Genomic DNA, 16,390 nt, shown 5'->3' on the forward strand with positions numbered 1-16,390 from the left:
CACCTGTGTTCTTTGTAGCTGAATGCTCTTTCACCTGTGTTCTTTGTAGCTGAATGCTCTTTCACCTGTGTGCTTTGTAGCTGAATGCTCTTTCGCCTGTGTTCTTTGCAGCTGAATGCTCTTTCGCCTGTGTTCTTTGTAGCTGAATGCTCTTTCGCCTGTGTTCTTTGTAGCTGAATGCTCTTTCGCCTGTGTTCTTTGTAGCTGAATGCTCTTTCGCCTGTGTTCTTTGTAGCTGAATGCTCTTTCGCCTGTGTTCTTTGTAGCTGAATGCTCTTTCGCCTGTGTTCTTTGTAGCTGAATGCTCTTTCGCCTGTGTTCTTTGCAGCTGAATGCTCTTTCGCCTGTGTTCTTTGTAGCTGAATGCTCTTTCGCCTGTGTTCTTTGTAGCTGAATGCTCTTTCGCCTGTGTTCTTTGTAGCTGAATGCTCTTTCGCCTGTGTTCTTTGTAGCTGAATGCTCTTTCGCCTGTGTTCTTTGCAGCTGAATGCTCTTTCGCCTGGGTTCTTTGTAGCTGAATGCTCTTTCGCCTGTGTTCTTTGTAGCTGAATGCTCTTTCGCCTGTGTTCTTTGTAGCTGAATGCTCTTTCGCCTGTGTTCTTTGCAGCTGAATGCTCTTTCGCCTGTGTTCTTTGTAGCTGAATGCTCTTTCACCTGTGTTCTTTATAGCTGAATGCTCTTTCACCTGTGTTCTTTATAGCTGAATGCTCTTTCACCTGTGTTCTTTGTAGCTGAATGCTCTTTCACCTGTGTTCTTTGTAGCTGAATGCTCTTTCGCCTGTGTTCTTTGTAGCTGAATGCTCTTTCGCCTGTGTTCTTGCAGCTGAATGCTCTTTCGCCTGTGTTCTTTGCAGCTGAATGCTCTTTCGCCTGTGTTCTTTGCAGCTGAATGCTCTTTCGCCTGTGTTCTTTGCAGCTGAATGCTCTTTCGCCTGTGTTCTTTGCAGCTGAATGCTCTTTCGCCTGTGTTCTTTGCAGCTGAATGCTCTTTCGCCTGTGTTCTTTGCAGCTGAATGCTCTTTCGCCTGTATTCTTTGCAGCTGAATGCTCTTTCACATTGGCTCTCACTATATTTGTATTTACTATTTCTAACTCCAGTCAGACAAAACTCCACACAGGGTGAAAGTCGACAATAAACTAAATATTTTAGCACGTCTAGTTTTTACTGCACCCCCACCCACAATACACACAGAAATAGAATGTGGCAATTTGACAAGTTCTGCAAACCCCACCCCCTGGTAGTTCCACTAGGAAATAAAACTGAAGTGAAAAAGTCAGCAATCGTTTGAAAAGTGTGTGAAAGTTTTATTTAAAATACTCGAGAGGTAGGTTGTAGCGTACAGGAAATTCTTAGTATATTTGCTGTCAAACAGTTTTATTAAAAGAGATCTGGTCGTGTGGTCGCACACACTTCAAAACACGCACACACAATATACAATCAATGAAAAAAATTTAAACTGGAAGTCGCACACAGACCGCAGGATCATGACAAGAGACACACTCTCCATGTCTCGCAACTTTTATGAATAGCCTAATAAACCGAAGGTACTGTATCCATCTATTCTATGATTTCAATAATTTTTAACGTTTTAAAAAAAGTAATTTTTGGGAGTGATAGTTTCAAGCAACATTCACCCTACAATCCTGGCAAGCTACATCACAATATGGTGCGTTTCAGCAAGACAGCGACCTGTGATGAAAAACTACAATCATGACGGTGGCACCAACAGAAGCCCCAGCCTGTGGACGACGTGTTTGTAGTTCCCTTTGGAAGCCAAGGTGGTTCAGCTCACTTTAATAGGATAGACAATAAGAATTAAAAAAAACATTCCAATTATTATTTTTAAATGGGGGTGACCCTTTCAAAATTCTGTTGATTTTGAATGAGCTCCTTTTGAGGTATAATATAATAACAATACAAGCACACAGCTTGTTATTAAGAGCAGATTGAGCTGCCTGTTTTGGTGAAGTTCTATTCAGACTGTATTTAGAATTTAGCAGTGTGTCCGATGTTGTCTGTCTGTCTCTCTCTCTGAATTTATGTAGTGATTCTGTACAAGCTGTAGCGATTCTCTACAGGCTGTAGTGACTCTGTACTACAGCTGGGCTTTTTTTTTTTTTTTTATTAGAGCACTTTCCAGCCCTAGAGGGGAAATCGCTGGATTGCTGCAACAGGCTTAACATACAGGGTGACCCCCCCCCCCTCCCCAGGGAGAGGGAGAAGGGGCTTAAAATAATAAAACCCAGCTGGGGTGTACCAGGGTTGAAGCTGATCAATCACCCCCCCTATTATTCCCACAGACGGGCGTTTCGGGCAGGGCCTGGGGGAGTGGGACCTGCTCCCCACAGCTGCGATGCGTTTCACCTCCTATTTGTTTTGTGGCTGTGTGTCGCCGTGCAGGTAGTTTGTCCGCTTGCGTCCGCTGTGTGACACAGTTGCCTCATCTCCTCCGAGTCACATGACCTTCCCAAGCAACAAAGCACAGGACAGGCTAAGAACAGTTCCTCTCCCTTCCCCCTCTCTCACACACTAACACATGCTTAACTAGAGTTCAAACACACATTCCTTCTCCCTCACTCTCTCGGTCTAAGCTCAAAACAGAATGAGAAAAAGAAACAAAAATGCAAACTGAAAATTTGTAAAGATTCCCCCCCAAACCAAACGATTCTCTTATATATATAAAAACCAGGACCCCGCGCCGCTGGAATCCACTGCAGCCAATGGCAGGACAAAATGGTCAGTTGGAGTTTTCCGAGTGGTCACTTCTGGGTGAGGTCACAGAGGTGGGTGTGGCTGCTTCCTGCCAGCCTCCGTTAGCCTGAAAGAGAGACAATTTAAATGAGTAAACAGTCTAGCACAGGCACAGAGAGGCGCCTCAATCATGCAACATGGGAAAAGTCTGAATATATTTCTACAATAGAGTTTATATCCTCTCTCTCACCCTGTTCTCCGGGGAGATGTACATGTGATTGGCTCCTAGCCTGTCTGTGTAGCGGCCCCGAGCCATCCCCTGACCAAGAGACTCCCCCTGAAATGAGAGAGAGGGAATGCAACAGAAAGACGCACACAGAGTGAATAAAACACAGCTCTCAATGAGAGAGAGGTATAGGGGGCACACAACACAGAGAGGGAGAAGGGGGTTGAATTCACACATAACACAGAGGGAGGGTGAATGCACAACCCCACAACCTCACAGAGATGCTGTGTGTGTGCCGGTGACACACGGAGACACGACTGACCTGCCCCGCTCCGTGGAACGAGTCTCCATTGAGCCCCGACATCCCCATGAACATGTCAGCTGAGCCAGGGAGAGAGAACGAGCCAGACCCTGAGAGAGAGGGAGAAAGAGTTAGAGAGATAGAGAGAGAAGGGTGCAGGGTTAGGTCACAGGGTGGAGGCCACAGTGTGTTGAGTGCAGGGTGGAGGTCAGTGTGCAGGGTACAGTGTGGAGGCTGCAGGGCGCAGCGTGGAGTGTGGAGGCTGCAGGGCGCAGCGTGTTCAGTACCTGTGGAGGTGGGCGTCTCTGGCGACTCCCCCCCATGTGTCGCTCCCACGGCCGTCTTCACTGCATACAGATTCGCCTCCTCCTGGAACTTGCCGATATTCTTCTTGTAACGAATCCGCTTGTTACCGAACCAGTTCGACACCTGAGAGACACAGCGATAAACACACAGGTACGACCCCTGCAAAGTACCCAACCTAGCACAGGCGGCTGCCATGCAGAGGCTCTAGAGAGGTTCCTGGTGCCAACACTGCACTTCAGCTACCGACGCTGGGCCAATAGGAAATCCAGATGGAGATGGGAGAAAGAGAGAATCTCCTGTTGTAAAATATAGCTGTAGTTTGCTTTCATTGCTGCAGATTGCTCAGAATACTGTTGGCACACTTGAGCTGACTGTATAAAAGAACTACATCTCCCATTGCTCCCCACTATTGACACTAGTGCCGAGACATGCTGGGAGCTGCAGTTTTGGGGCACTGCTGACCTGGGACATGGTGATGCTGCACTCCCTGGCTAGCTCCTCCTTGGCCTCTTCGCTGGGGTCCGTCGCCTGCTTGCTAAAATTCCGACGCTTCCTTCTGCAGAGAGATGAAACGGGAGACCATGAGGGACAGACAGGGCCTTCATCAGGGGATTGACAGGGCCTTCATCAGGTCAGGGGATCAGGAGGGACAGACAGGGCCTTCATCAGGGGATCAGGAGGGACAGACAGGGCCTAGGGGAAGACAGGGCCTTCATCAGGGGATCAGGAGGGACAGACAGGGCCTTCATCAGGGGACCAGGAGGGACAGACAGGGCCTTCATCAGGGGATTCAGACAGGGCCTTCATCAGGGGATCAGGAGGGACAGACAGGGCCTTCATCAGTCATCAGGGGACAGGGGATCAGGAGGGACTGCAGACAGGGCCAGGAGGGACAGACAGGGCCTTCATCAGGGGATCAGGAGGGACAGACAGGGCCTTCATCAGGGGATCAGGAGGGACAGACAGGGCCTTCATCAGGGGATCAGGAGGGACAGACAGGGCCTTCATCAGGGGATCAGGAGGGACAGACAGGGCCTTCATCAGGGGACCATGAGGGACAGACAGGGCCTTCATCAGGGGATCATGAGGGACAGACAGGGCCTTCATCAGGGGATCAGGAGGGACAGACAGGGCCTTCATCAGGGGATCAGGAGGGACAGACAGGGCCTTCATCAGGGGATCAGGAGGGACAGACAGGGCCTTCATCAGGGGATCAGGAGGGACAGACAGGGCCTTCATCAGGGGATCAGGAGGGACAGACAGGGCCTTCATCAGGGGATCAGGAGGGACAGACAGGGCCTTCATCAGGGGATCAGGAGGGACAGACAGGGCCTTCATCAGGGGATCAGGAGGGACAGACAGGGCCTTCATCAGGGGACAGGAGGGACAGACAGGGCCTTCATCAGGGGATCAGGAGGGACAGACAGGGCCTTCATCAGGGGATCAGGAGGGACAGACAGGGCCTTCATCAGGGGATCAGGAGGGACAGACAGGGCCTTCATCAGGGGATCATCAGAGGGACAGACAGGGCCTTCATCAGGGGATCATGAGGGACAGACAGGGCCTTCATCAGGGGATCAGCAGGGACAGACAGGGCCTTCATCAGGGGATAAGCAGGGACAGACAGGGCCTGTACAGTGCTGTGTGTTGCTGCCATGTGCTGTGCTCTGTATTGCTGTGCTGAGCAATCACACTGACCTGGCATCAAGGAACCGCGATCGCAGGATCATGACGGCCTCGCAGGTGCTCTGCTTGAGCTGCATCTGGATGGAGCTGAACTTGCGGTGGATGATGCCCACCATGCGCTCGATCTCCTTGGGCGAGACGGGGCGCGTGCGGCTCTGCTCCCGCAGGAGGTTCATCACGTGGGTCGTGAACTCGTTACACGCCTGAAACACGCAACGCACCAGGGTCAGTCTCCACCACACAACCGGAGCGCACAGATTCAGAATTACTGCAGCCCAGAGCACCGTACAGTGATCTCCTGTTAACCTCCTGAGGGGCATGGCAATATGGGATCTGCATGATAATTAAAGTTAGAATAAATGCATGGAAAGTTTTCATTCAAAACCAATTTTTTACTTTCGAAACAATCTTTAAACATTACGAGGGAATGCCCTTTTCTGACCACTGAAGTAATACAAAACGTGCCCTCAGACACACATCATACTGACACACTCGAGCCAGTCCTCCTCTCTCTCACCTGCTCGTATTTCTCCAGCTCAGAGTGGTATATATTCCTGATCTGTCCTAGTTTGCTCCGGTAATCAGAATGCTCGATGGAATTGTCGGGCGAGACACCACCCCCCGAGGTCGCCGCGGAGACGGCTGCTGCAGCCCCACCCCCTTTCTCAGGGCCGGACACGCCCTCGGCCAGCAGCATGTTGTCCAATCGCACAAGCTGCGGGTCACTAGGCTCCTCATCGTGAGTGCTGCGCATGGACAGACCTGGGGAATCAAACACAGCGCAGGGGTCAGAGCCAAGCACAGCACAACACACACACACACACAGCGCAGGGGTCAGAGCCAAGCACAGCACAATCACACACACACACACAGCGCAGGGTTCAGAGCCAAGCACAGCACAATCACACACACACACACACACACGTCCCAAGTCTCGGGTTCAGAGTCCAAGCACAGCACAATCCCACACACACACGCGTCCCAAGTCTTCAAGGGTTCGAGGCCCAAGGTGTGTTGTTGCACACACATCCCACACACACACACACACACAGCAGGGGTCAGAGCCAAGCACAGCACAATCCCACACACACACACACACACACAGCGCAGGGTTCAGAGCCAAGCACAGCACAATCACACACACACACACAGCGCAGGGTTCAGAGCCAAGTCTCGGGTTCGTGTCGTGTTAATTTGTGTGTGTGTCGCGTCCAAGTCTCGGTTCGTGCTAAGCACCGTGTAATGTCACCACACACACGCGTCCAGGGTTCAGGTTCGTGCACAGTTAGGTGTTGGTGTGTGTGTCAAAAAACACACCCACAGCGCAGGGTTCAGAGCGCAAGTGTGTGTGTGTGTGTGTGTGTCGTGTGTGTCAAGACAGCAGCCAAGCACACACACACACACACAGCGCACACACACACAGCACAATCACACACACACACACAGCGCAGGGTTCAGAGCCAAGCAGCACAATCCCACACACACACACACACACAGCGCAGGGTTCAGAGCAAGCACAGCACAATCACACACACACACACACACACACAGCGCAGGGTTCAGAGCCAAGCACAGCACAATCCCACACACACACACACACACACACAGCAGGTCTCGGTGTGTCAGGGTGTGTGTCGTGTCCCAAGCTCGGTTCGTGTCGTGTTAATGTCACAGACAAGCCACACACGTGTTCGGTGTGCAATTTGTTTGCGCAGGGTTCAGAGCCAAGTCACGGTTGTGTCGTGTTTAATTCCACACACAGTGTCTCGTCCCAGCTCTCCGGTTTCGTGTTCGTGTCTAGTGTGTGTCGTGTAGTCTCGTCCCAAGTCTGCACAGCACAATCCCACACACACACACAGCAGGGGTCAGAGCCAAGCACAGCACAATCACACACACACACACAGCGCAGGGTTCAGAGCCAAGCACAGCACAATCACACACACACACAGAGCAGGGTTCAGAGCCAAGCACAGCACAATCACACACACACACACACACACAGCAGGGTTCAGAGCCAAGCACAGCACAATCACACACACACACACAGCGCAGGGGTCAGAGCCAAGCACAGCACAATCACACACACACACACAGAGCAGGGTTCAGAGCCAAGCACAGCACAATCCCACACACACACACACACAGCAGGGTTCAGAGCCAAGCACAGCACAATTAAACACACAGCCTTGCAGAGCTACACATTTCATTTTCATACATGTATTTACTGTCTCTAACTGTAACAATGTTTTCAATCATAAGGAGGGGGTGGGAGGCGGCTTCTTGTTGTAAATACTCAGACACTGATTTAGTTAAATACTAAGACACTAACTTTGTTTTCAAAGCAGTCCTGAGAGACAGGCTTTCAGAGCTGCTCAATTGCTACGGCTGTGAAATATCAGAGCTATCTAAACCAATTTATTTGACTGCTTCTAGTTTAGAATCACTTTGCACCCACTAACCGAGAGGCAGTGCTGCAGGTGGGGGCTGTCTAATGGGTGCATGGTTTGACCTTGCACGATTGTAAGGCAGCTATGTTACAAACACTCAAATACAAACTCAAATGAATTGGTATTACAGTAATGTTTTTTGTATAATACAATGAACCAATGAATGTACTTTCTGTATAAATATTACATTTTAAAAAAAAAAACACGTCTGTGACATCAGTCTTTGATCTTGACTGACGAATTCTACAAATCTAACTAAACAAAGTAGCTGAGTGGCTTTGAAGAGGAGATATAGTGTTGATTTACGAATCCACAGAAAACTATTGATTCATCAGTGAAACCACACAGAGTCTCAGATCATCAGAAAAGCGAATGCCACTTAACTACACAGCAATCATTTCAACAGGGAGTAATTCCAGTACCCCACACACGGCTCTCGGGGCGGGGGGTGCGGGTACCCGGGTCCTTCACGCACGCAGTGGGTGTCAGGACTCTCAGGTTTGCAGGGGTCTGTGCATCCAGAGACAGCCCCCCATCAAGTTACACTATTACTGTTAATTTAAATATAAAATCATGCAGGTAATACAGAACTAGAACAGAGAGAAAATTTAAACTGCATCAACATACTTCATCTCACACTTCACATGAGGGCACTCATATATATATATAGCAAAGCAAACGACATGAATACAGCACAAGTACAAAAATTAAAAACACACACACAACTGTAGCCAGTCATCTACACATAACAGCTTGTAAACACTGAGAATGTATTCAATATACTTTATTGATTTTCAGTTTGAATTAATTTTTCAGTCAGTGTGCGAATGTGATTATTATTATTGGTCACCATTATTAAAACAAAGAAGCGTCATTTTACAGAAATACGAAACCAGTGTGTGGCGCTCCCCTCTGACTAAAATTAAGGTGAAAGAAAGAGAGACATACCATCGATTTCCGACTGTTCTGCTATTTCTTACCATATGGTGTCTTTCTTTGTATTGTCTTTATAACCACTGGCATCATAAAGAACATTATACTTTTCACTTTAAAAATGAAATTCTCATTGTTGTCCGTTTTTCTTATTTATGTGAGGTTCCACTGTGCTGAATGGATAGATAAAGCACTGCCAATTGCACAGCAGTGACACCCATTCCAGGTTTTACAGCGAGCTTGATATGACACGTTATATAAACCGAGGTGGGTCTTATTAAAGTGTCATCGTCCTAATTTGAGCTCAGCTACACTGAATGACACGTGTAGATTACCCTTATAAAAGTGTACACTGTAAATTTGCACGGTGATTTTGTAGTTTCCCCTGGTGAGAGCCAAGATGGCGAAGGAAGGGCCTGTTCTGTTTTTGTAAAGCTAGGCCGACGCAGAAAAAAAACAACACAAACTGAGGCTTAAAATCACAAAAAAATGACACTAAAAACACAACCATTTCCTTGTGTAACACCCAGTGTATGGTATTCTGATAGCGAAGTAAGGGCGTTTGGTGAATAACAGCAGTGTACAGATACAAACGCAAAGTTGCCCTAGTTGTTTACAGTACAGTCAGTAGGAAAGTGACGCCATTGTGGCTCTACTGTAGAGTCCGCTCTGCGTGGCGGACGATAGGAATCAGAGCCAAGATGGGGGGAGAAAGCCCTGCAGTTACCCAATACAGAACTAACCTGAAATTATATTATAAACAAAATAATACAAAATCAAAACAAATAAAAGAAAAGAAAACTCACCGGTCTTTTCTTTGATTTCACACAAAACGCTGAACAGCGCCGGTTTCATCCTGTGACAGTTTAACGCATGCTTTCTGCCAAAATAAAAGAATAAAAACCATAATACAAAACAAACGAAAATGCAAAATGATAGGAAAGTGTGAAACAAGCAATGAGGCAGGATTGTGGCTCTTTTACATTCAAACTCTAATCCCGTCAAACGGGTCCCTTTTGTGAAGATTCAAATGCATTTCGCCACATTACGATTGAATTAAACAGTAAAAGGGAGGTCGCTTTGTTTGTTGTTGTTGTTGTTTTTTTAATCCCTAATAATGGATAGCAGGGCGATCTTGTATTACAGTAACTAAAAACCCCAGCGATATAAATGCATAATGCAAAACACATTCTCGATGTAATGTGAAGCACAATTCAAGTGCATTAAAACCAATAAACAAACACACATCTCTTAATACTCCTGCAGCACTAACGCCATCGTGTCGCCTTAGTTTATATTTATTACATTTATATTTTGCCTTGTATTATTGTGTGTGAATATATTATAACACAAAAATGCTATTTAAAACAATCTGTATAAAGTACGTAGTTTTTTTAACATGGGTTATTGTAGTAACAAAACATTATTAATTACTCTGATGCACGCAGTAACACAAATTAAATTGCATTCCTACATAAACATGTGTTTTTTTTTTTTAGGGAAACAAACTGTGTTTATCTATTTTGTGTGTATTGATTAAAAGATATATTTAAAGTTTAATGCACGTTATGACAACAAGAAAAAAAAAAGATTGTATCTGAAATAAAATGACTTTAAAAAAAAAAAAACTTCTTAGAACTAACACTACACAATAAACGCTGTAACTAAGTTCGGTGATGCCTATATTCAAAAGAGCCACAACACTGGCGATTACACTAACCGTCTCCAATAAAACCATCAGCGGTAATTAACAACCCTTAACTGGGCAGGCACTCACAACAGCGCCCAAGCGCACCGACTGGAGAGACCACACTAGCGCACCATTCGCCTCATTGTGTTGTGTTTTATATATATATATATATATATGTGTGTATTATAAGCGGTACTAACTTTGCCTGCGCTTCGTCCAAGCTCTGGTCCGTGATCGTCATGATCTGCTGCAGAATATCGCCGATGTCTTTCCGCGTCTCGACGCCGTTCTCCGGGGCGTCGTGGTGCAGGCCCCCGGGGCGGTGTTGTGATTGATGCAGAGCCGGGCTGACGGGGTGCAGGCCCGCGTGTCTCGCTAAATTGAGCCCCCGGACCGCCGGCCCGCTCCCGGACCCTGCCTGGTGCTGCTGTAGCATTGCTCCGCCGCTCAGGACTAGCGCTAACAGACCCTCGGCACTGATTACAGGCAGAGCGGGCGAGCGGCACCGGGGAGAGGGACGGAGGGAGGGACCGGATCCGCTCCGGTCACTGCGTGTCGAGTCGCGCCGTGCTAGCTTTCCTACCGATGGATCTGTCTCGTAATACTTCACGTTTTCTTTTTAAAGGTTTTGGCAGGGCGACTACTCGAAAAACATAGAGTTCAATCAGCTCAAAGATTCAGTGAGAATCACAGTGTAGTATTCAAATCATGACAGGTAATATGCATATAGATAGGCTACCATATTGTAGTTTGCTATCTTATGCCGAATAGTTACTAATACGATATGTTTATATGTGATACATCCCTTTGAAAAGTGAAAATATAAAATATTCTGACACATCTATATATTTTAAAGGTATTATGAAATTATATATATATAAAAAAAAAAAATCACAAAATTATAATGTTGCCTATTCAACACTTGTCATTATATTTAATAAATTATCTGATAAACTTCAGTAGAAAAAATAAGTTTACGACGTATGTGATAATTACACGTTGCCGTTGGTCACTACTGTGTGAAAATTGAGAAGTTTGTGTAAACGGCTTGTTTGCTTCTGAAAAGTTTGCTTTAGCTGCTGTGTACAGAAAAAGATGCCCCCTTCAGCAGGACGCAGTGCAGTAGGGTTATAAATATCTGTGCATGTGCATTTCAAACTCTAGTTTCCTTTGCTTTTGATTCCAGCAGGTTTGTGTTGGTTTTTCACACGTTGTATTAAAACAGACTCTGCATGCACCTGTGGTGGGAATAATAGCCTGGCCCATTTCTTACTATGATAATATTATTGTTTTTTAATACAGAAAGTAACCCCATTAGTTATTATTTTGAACACAAATATGTCTATCTGTCTGTCTGTGTAAAAGTGTATTTTCTCCAATGCATCTCATTGTACAGATATTCACTGTCTATAGTGAAGTAGAGTTTTCTGTAAGATTACATTTCAGTAATTCCTGGCATGCAATCGACATACCAAATTAATTATGCTAATTAGAAAAGACACGGCTGTCACCTCTGTGGATTTTAATTAAACGAATGAGGCAGTTAATTAGTCGCTAATTTCCTCTGCTCACGGTCTCACAGCCTGCCATAGACACATGCAACACAGACTAGATCAGTAAAGACTGGTTAGAGCCTGCCATAGACACATGCAACACAGACTAGATCAGTAAAGACTGGTTAGAGCCTGCCATAGACACACGCAACACAGACTAGATCAGTAAAGACTGGTTAGAGCCTGCCATAGACACACGCAACACAGGCTAGATCAGTAAAGACTGGTTAGAGCCTGCCATAGACACACGCAACACAGACTAGATCAGTAAAGACTGGTTAGAGCCTGCCATAGACACACGCAACACAGACTAGATCAGTAAAGACTGGTTAGAGCCTGCCATAGACACACGCAACACAGACTAGATCAGTAAAGACTGGTTAGAGCCTGCCATAGACACACGCAACACAGACTAGATCAGTAAAGACTGGTTAGAGCCTGCCATAGACACATGCAACACAGACTAGATCAGTAAAGACTGGTTAGAGCCTGCCATAGACACACGCAACACAGGCTAGATCAGTAAAGACTGGTTAGAGCCTGCCATAGACACACGCAACACAGACTAGATCAGTAAAGACTGGTTAGAGCCTGCCATAGACACACGCAACACAGGCTAGATCAGTAAAGACTGGTTAGAGCCTGCCATAGACACACGCAACACAGACTAGATCAGTAAAGACTGGTTAGAGCCTGCCATAGACACACGCAACACAGGCTAGATCAGTAAAGACTGGTTAGAGCCTGCCATAGACACACGCAACACAGACTAGATCAGTAAAGACTGGTTAGAGCCTGCCATAGACACACGCAACACAGACTAGATCAGTAAAGACTGGTTAGAGCCTGCCATAGACACATGCAACACAGACTAGATCAGTAAAGACTGGTTAGAGCCTGCCATAGACACACGCAACACAGACTAGATCAGTAAAGACTGGTTAGAGCCTGCCATAGACACACGCAACACAGACTAGATCAGTAAAGACTGGTTAGAGCCTGCCATAGACACACGCAACACAGACTAGATCAGTAAAGACTGGTTAGAGCCTGCCATAGACACACGCAACACAGACTAGATCAGTAAAGACTGGTTAGAGCCTGCCATAGACACACGCAACACAGACTAGATCAGTAAAGACTGGTTAGAGCCTGCCATAGACACACGTAACACAGACTAGATCAGTAAAGACTGGTTAGAGCCTGCCATAGACACACGCAACACAGGCTAGATCAGTAAAGATTGTAGATCATGTTGGATTGTAGCACAGTGTAATAGAGAGTCTGAGCACTGTGTGTGTGTGTGTGATAGTATCTGAACAGGGACCCAGATGGGGGATGAAGGTTGGGGAGGGGGAGTGATGCTTGTTGTGTTTTAAATATTTAACTTTCTGTCTGAGACTCTGCATTTGTCGTAACTTCACTTCCTGTTTGGAAATCCCCAAAAACAGGAAGTACAAAAAAAACCTGCAAAAAAAACAACTCGATGAGAAAACTGAAAAAACCCTTTCTCTCCCTCTCACTTCTCCTCTCCCCTTTCTCCCTTTCTCCTATAAACAATCAAAACAGAACAAAGAAGAGGAGAGGGGAGTGGGGAGTGGCCCTCACCCTCACCCCTGGGGGGAGTGGGGAGGGGGGAGACTGAGGAGAGTGTACAAGAGGAGTCATGTCTCCTCCCCTCACTCCGCTCGTCAGACTAGACGTCGGATCGATTGACATCAGACACTGTAGTGTTTGATTTAAAATGACACCTCTTCACTAATTACTTTGCAAGGGTATCTCAGAGAGAGAGCGGGAGAGAGGGGGGGATTTATTATTTGATAAAATAGAGGAAGGAATTACACTCTCTGACATGCAGGCCAATCTCTCTAATTAACATAGGCTGTAAAATACTTGCAAGGTACCAGGCTGACATCAGTGAGGAACTGCATCAGCAATAAAGATAAAGTGAGTGACAGGGACAGAGTAGCATAATAAGTGAGGCTGGATCACCACAACCTGAACTCAGAGACAGGTTAATACAGGCAGTGAGGCTGCATCATCTCAACCTGAACTCAGAGACAGGTTAAACAGAGTTATGAACTCCTGTAATCTCCCTTGGATTTTCTGTTGTGTTAAGAGAGGGGAGAGACAGACAGACACTCTCACACACACACACTGAGACAGACAGACACACACACACACACACTGAGACAGACACACTTTTTCACACACACACACACACACTGACACACACTGAGACAGACACACACTCACACACACACACGAACGCACTGACAGACCGGATGAGCTCTACTCTGTGTCAGTACAGTGCTCTCATAACAAACCACTTCTTCATTTTTTTGCATTACTCTAATCTACCTCTGACACACATACATTCTCTACGCTGTCTCTGACACACACACACACACACACACACACACACACACTGGCAAGTCTCCTGTCCTGAGATCACCTTTTCTCACTCTGTCTCTCTGCACAGTGCCATGCTGAAGCTATTTGCTGGGACGGAAGCTCACTGCACAACCAGACCGAAGGGAGAAGCCATCTTCGAATGAGGTAGTGTACAAACTGCTCAGGAAACAATGTAAGAGCAACAGGGTGAGCCAGCAAGCGAGACACAGGCTCTTTTACTTGAAATACATTGAGATATTCTGAAACATAATCCAAAATACACTGAGCAGTATCTTGAATACATGCTCCTGTTTCTACTGGCTTATGTTTCACTGTCAAATACATTTAGAAGTATTGTGGAAATATTCTCATTTCTATTAGAATTATTATGAAATACATGCCTGGCATCCAGAATTATTGAACACTTAGTAGTAATGAATTAGAAATATGAACAGAAACTGAATTCATTGGCAAGCATTTACACCAGAAGTCTTTCTCAGAAGTCATAGGGAAAGATATCTGGTTGAAATCTTTTCCGTTTAATTTATTACATTTCTTTTAGTAATTCAGTTGAAGACACTGAGAGACTTCTAGTCGAAACGTTTGCCATGGAATTTATACTGAAGACACTGAGAAAGACTTCTAGTGGAAGACACTGAGAGAGACTTCAAGTTGTAATGTTTTTCATTGACTTTTTGGTAGTATTTCTAAGTGTAACTCTCCTACACTTTTGTTAAAAGCAGTTCACAGAAACTGTGACTTAGAAAGCGTATTGAATTCCTCTCCCCTCTGGCAGTCTTATCTTCACACAGGGAGAGAAGCTAATCAAGTTTGCACATCTCTGAGATTTTATGGTGAATTTCTGTTTACCTTTCTAATAGAGTGAAAGTGGTGAGCAGGGAGTCCAACATCCATGCAAAATATGGGCCAGTCTTTTAAAGCTGTCAAAATAAAACAATAATGTTTCTAAAACGGAGAAGAAAACAAACCCTCTAAATCTCGGAGCTTGTTTTGTGTCTGGTAACTTTTGTAGGTGCGTTTTTTGCCACATGAAAAAATAGTGCCGGTAATGCTTTGAGTAAATAAATAGCTTTGAGAGGACACGGGAACAGACTGCAGCAGAAAAGAAATTTACTAAAACTAGACAGCCTGACTGAATGTTATCAGAGAGAGAGAGAGAGAGAGAGAGAGAATCCCAGATGAGGTTTAACCAGACTGCTCTGAGACAGACCTCACTGCACTGGCCTCCATATCATCCCTTCAGAGCTTACAGCAGAACCCTTTAGAAACGTATACCACAGTAAATTAGAAAGGTTCGTTACTACACTGTGCTGTGCTTAGCTGTGGGACACTTTTATAAGGGTTAGTTTACCATGGTTTGTTTTTTAGTATGCTTTACCACACCTCTCTGTGCTTTACAATGCTTGCCTGTGCTTTACCAGACCTCTCTGTGCTTTACAATGCTTCCCTATGCTTTACCAGACCTCTCTGTGCTTTACAATGCTTGCCTGTGCTTTACCAGACCTCTCTGTGCTTTACAATGCTTGCCTATGCTTTACCACACCTCTCTGTGCTTTACAATGCTTGCCTATGCTTTACCACACCTCTCTGTGCTTTACAATGCTTCCCTATGCTTTACCATACCTCTCTGTGCTTTACAATGCTTCCCTATGCTTTACCAGACCTCTCTGTGCTTTACAATGCTTGCCTATGCTTTACCACACCTCTCTGTGCTTTACAATGCTTGCCCTATGCTTTACCAGACCTCTCTGTGCTTTACAATGCTTGCCTATGCTTTACCACACCTCTCTGTGCTTTACAATGCTTGCCTATGCTTTACCACACCTCTCTGTGCTTTACAATGCTTTCCTATGCTTTACCAGACCTCTCTGTGCTTTACAATGCTTGCCTATGCTTTACCAGACCTCTCTGTGCTGTACACTGCTGCTGTGCTTTTACTGCTGGACACATGTGTCTGGCTTTATGCTGCTAATGAGTTTCTAACAGGGATGTCTTCTGTTGTCACAGCCAGGCTTGCTCACAGCGACCCTCAGGGTGAACCCTTGAACTCTCAGCTTGTTTCAGGTCAGGGGTCACAGGGTTGTACTGAACACATGGAAGAGGAGGGTCAGCGGTCAGGGGTCACAGGGCTAGGCCCTGCC

At 46.0% G+C, this 16,390-nt stretch overlaps 2 protein-coding genes across 2 annotated transcripts in view; one reads left to right on the forward strand and one right to left on the reverse strand.

Annotated features, from left to right (window-relative positions):
* The window catches only part of LOC121304304 (zinc finger protein OZF-like), a 727,904-nt gene that overhangs the window by 71,237 nt on the left and 640,277 nt on the right, over positions 1-16,390 (forward strand). The window lies entirely within an intron of this gene.
* LOC121304316 (pre-B-cell leukemia transcription factor 2-like) lies at positions 1,282-11,020 on the reverse strand. Its single transcript, XM_041235384.1, has 9 exons — positions 10,482-11,020; positions 9,398-9,471; positions 5,729-5,973; positions 5,224-5,414; positions 3,988-4,081; positions 3,507-3,648; positions 3,241-3,329; positions 2,943-3,029; positions 1,282-2,819 (listed from the first exon to the last, which is right to left on the reverse strand). Exons 1-9 carry the CDS (start codon positions 10,715-10,717, stop codon positions 2,739-2,741), a joined length of 1,239 nt encoding a protein of 412 aa, XP_041091318.1. The 5' UTR covers positions 10,718-11,020; the 3' UTR covers positions 1,282-2,738.

The sequence above is a fragment of the Polyodon spathula genome, chromosome 37 (assembly GCF_017654505.1).
Source record: "Polyodon spathula isolate WHYD16114869_AA chromosome 37, ASM1765450v1, whole genome shotgun sequence".
In the NCBI taxonomy this organism is placed as follows: domain Eukaryota; kingdom Metazoa; phylum Chordata; class Actinopteri; order Acipenseriformes; family Polyodontidae; genus Polyodon; species Polyodon spathula.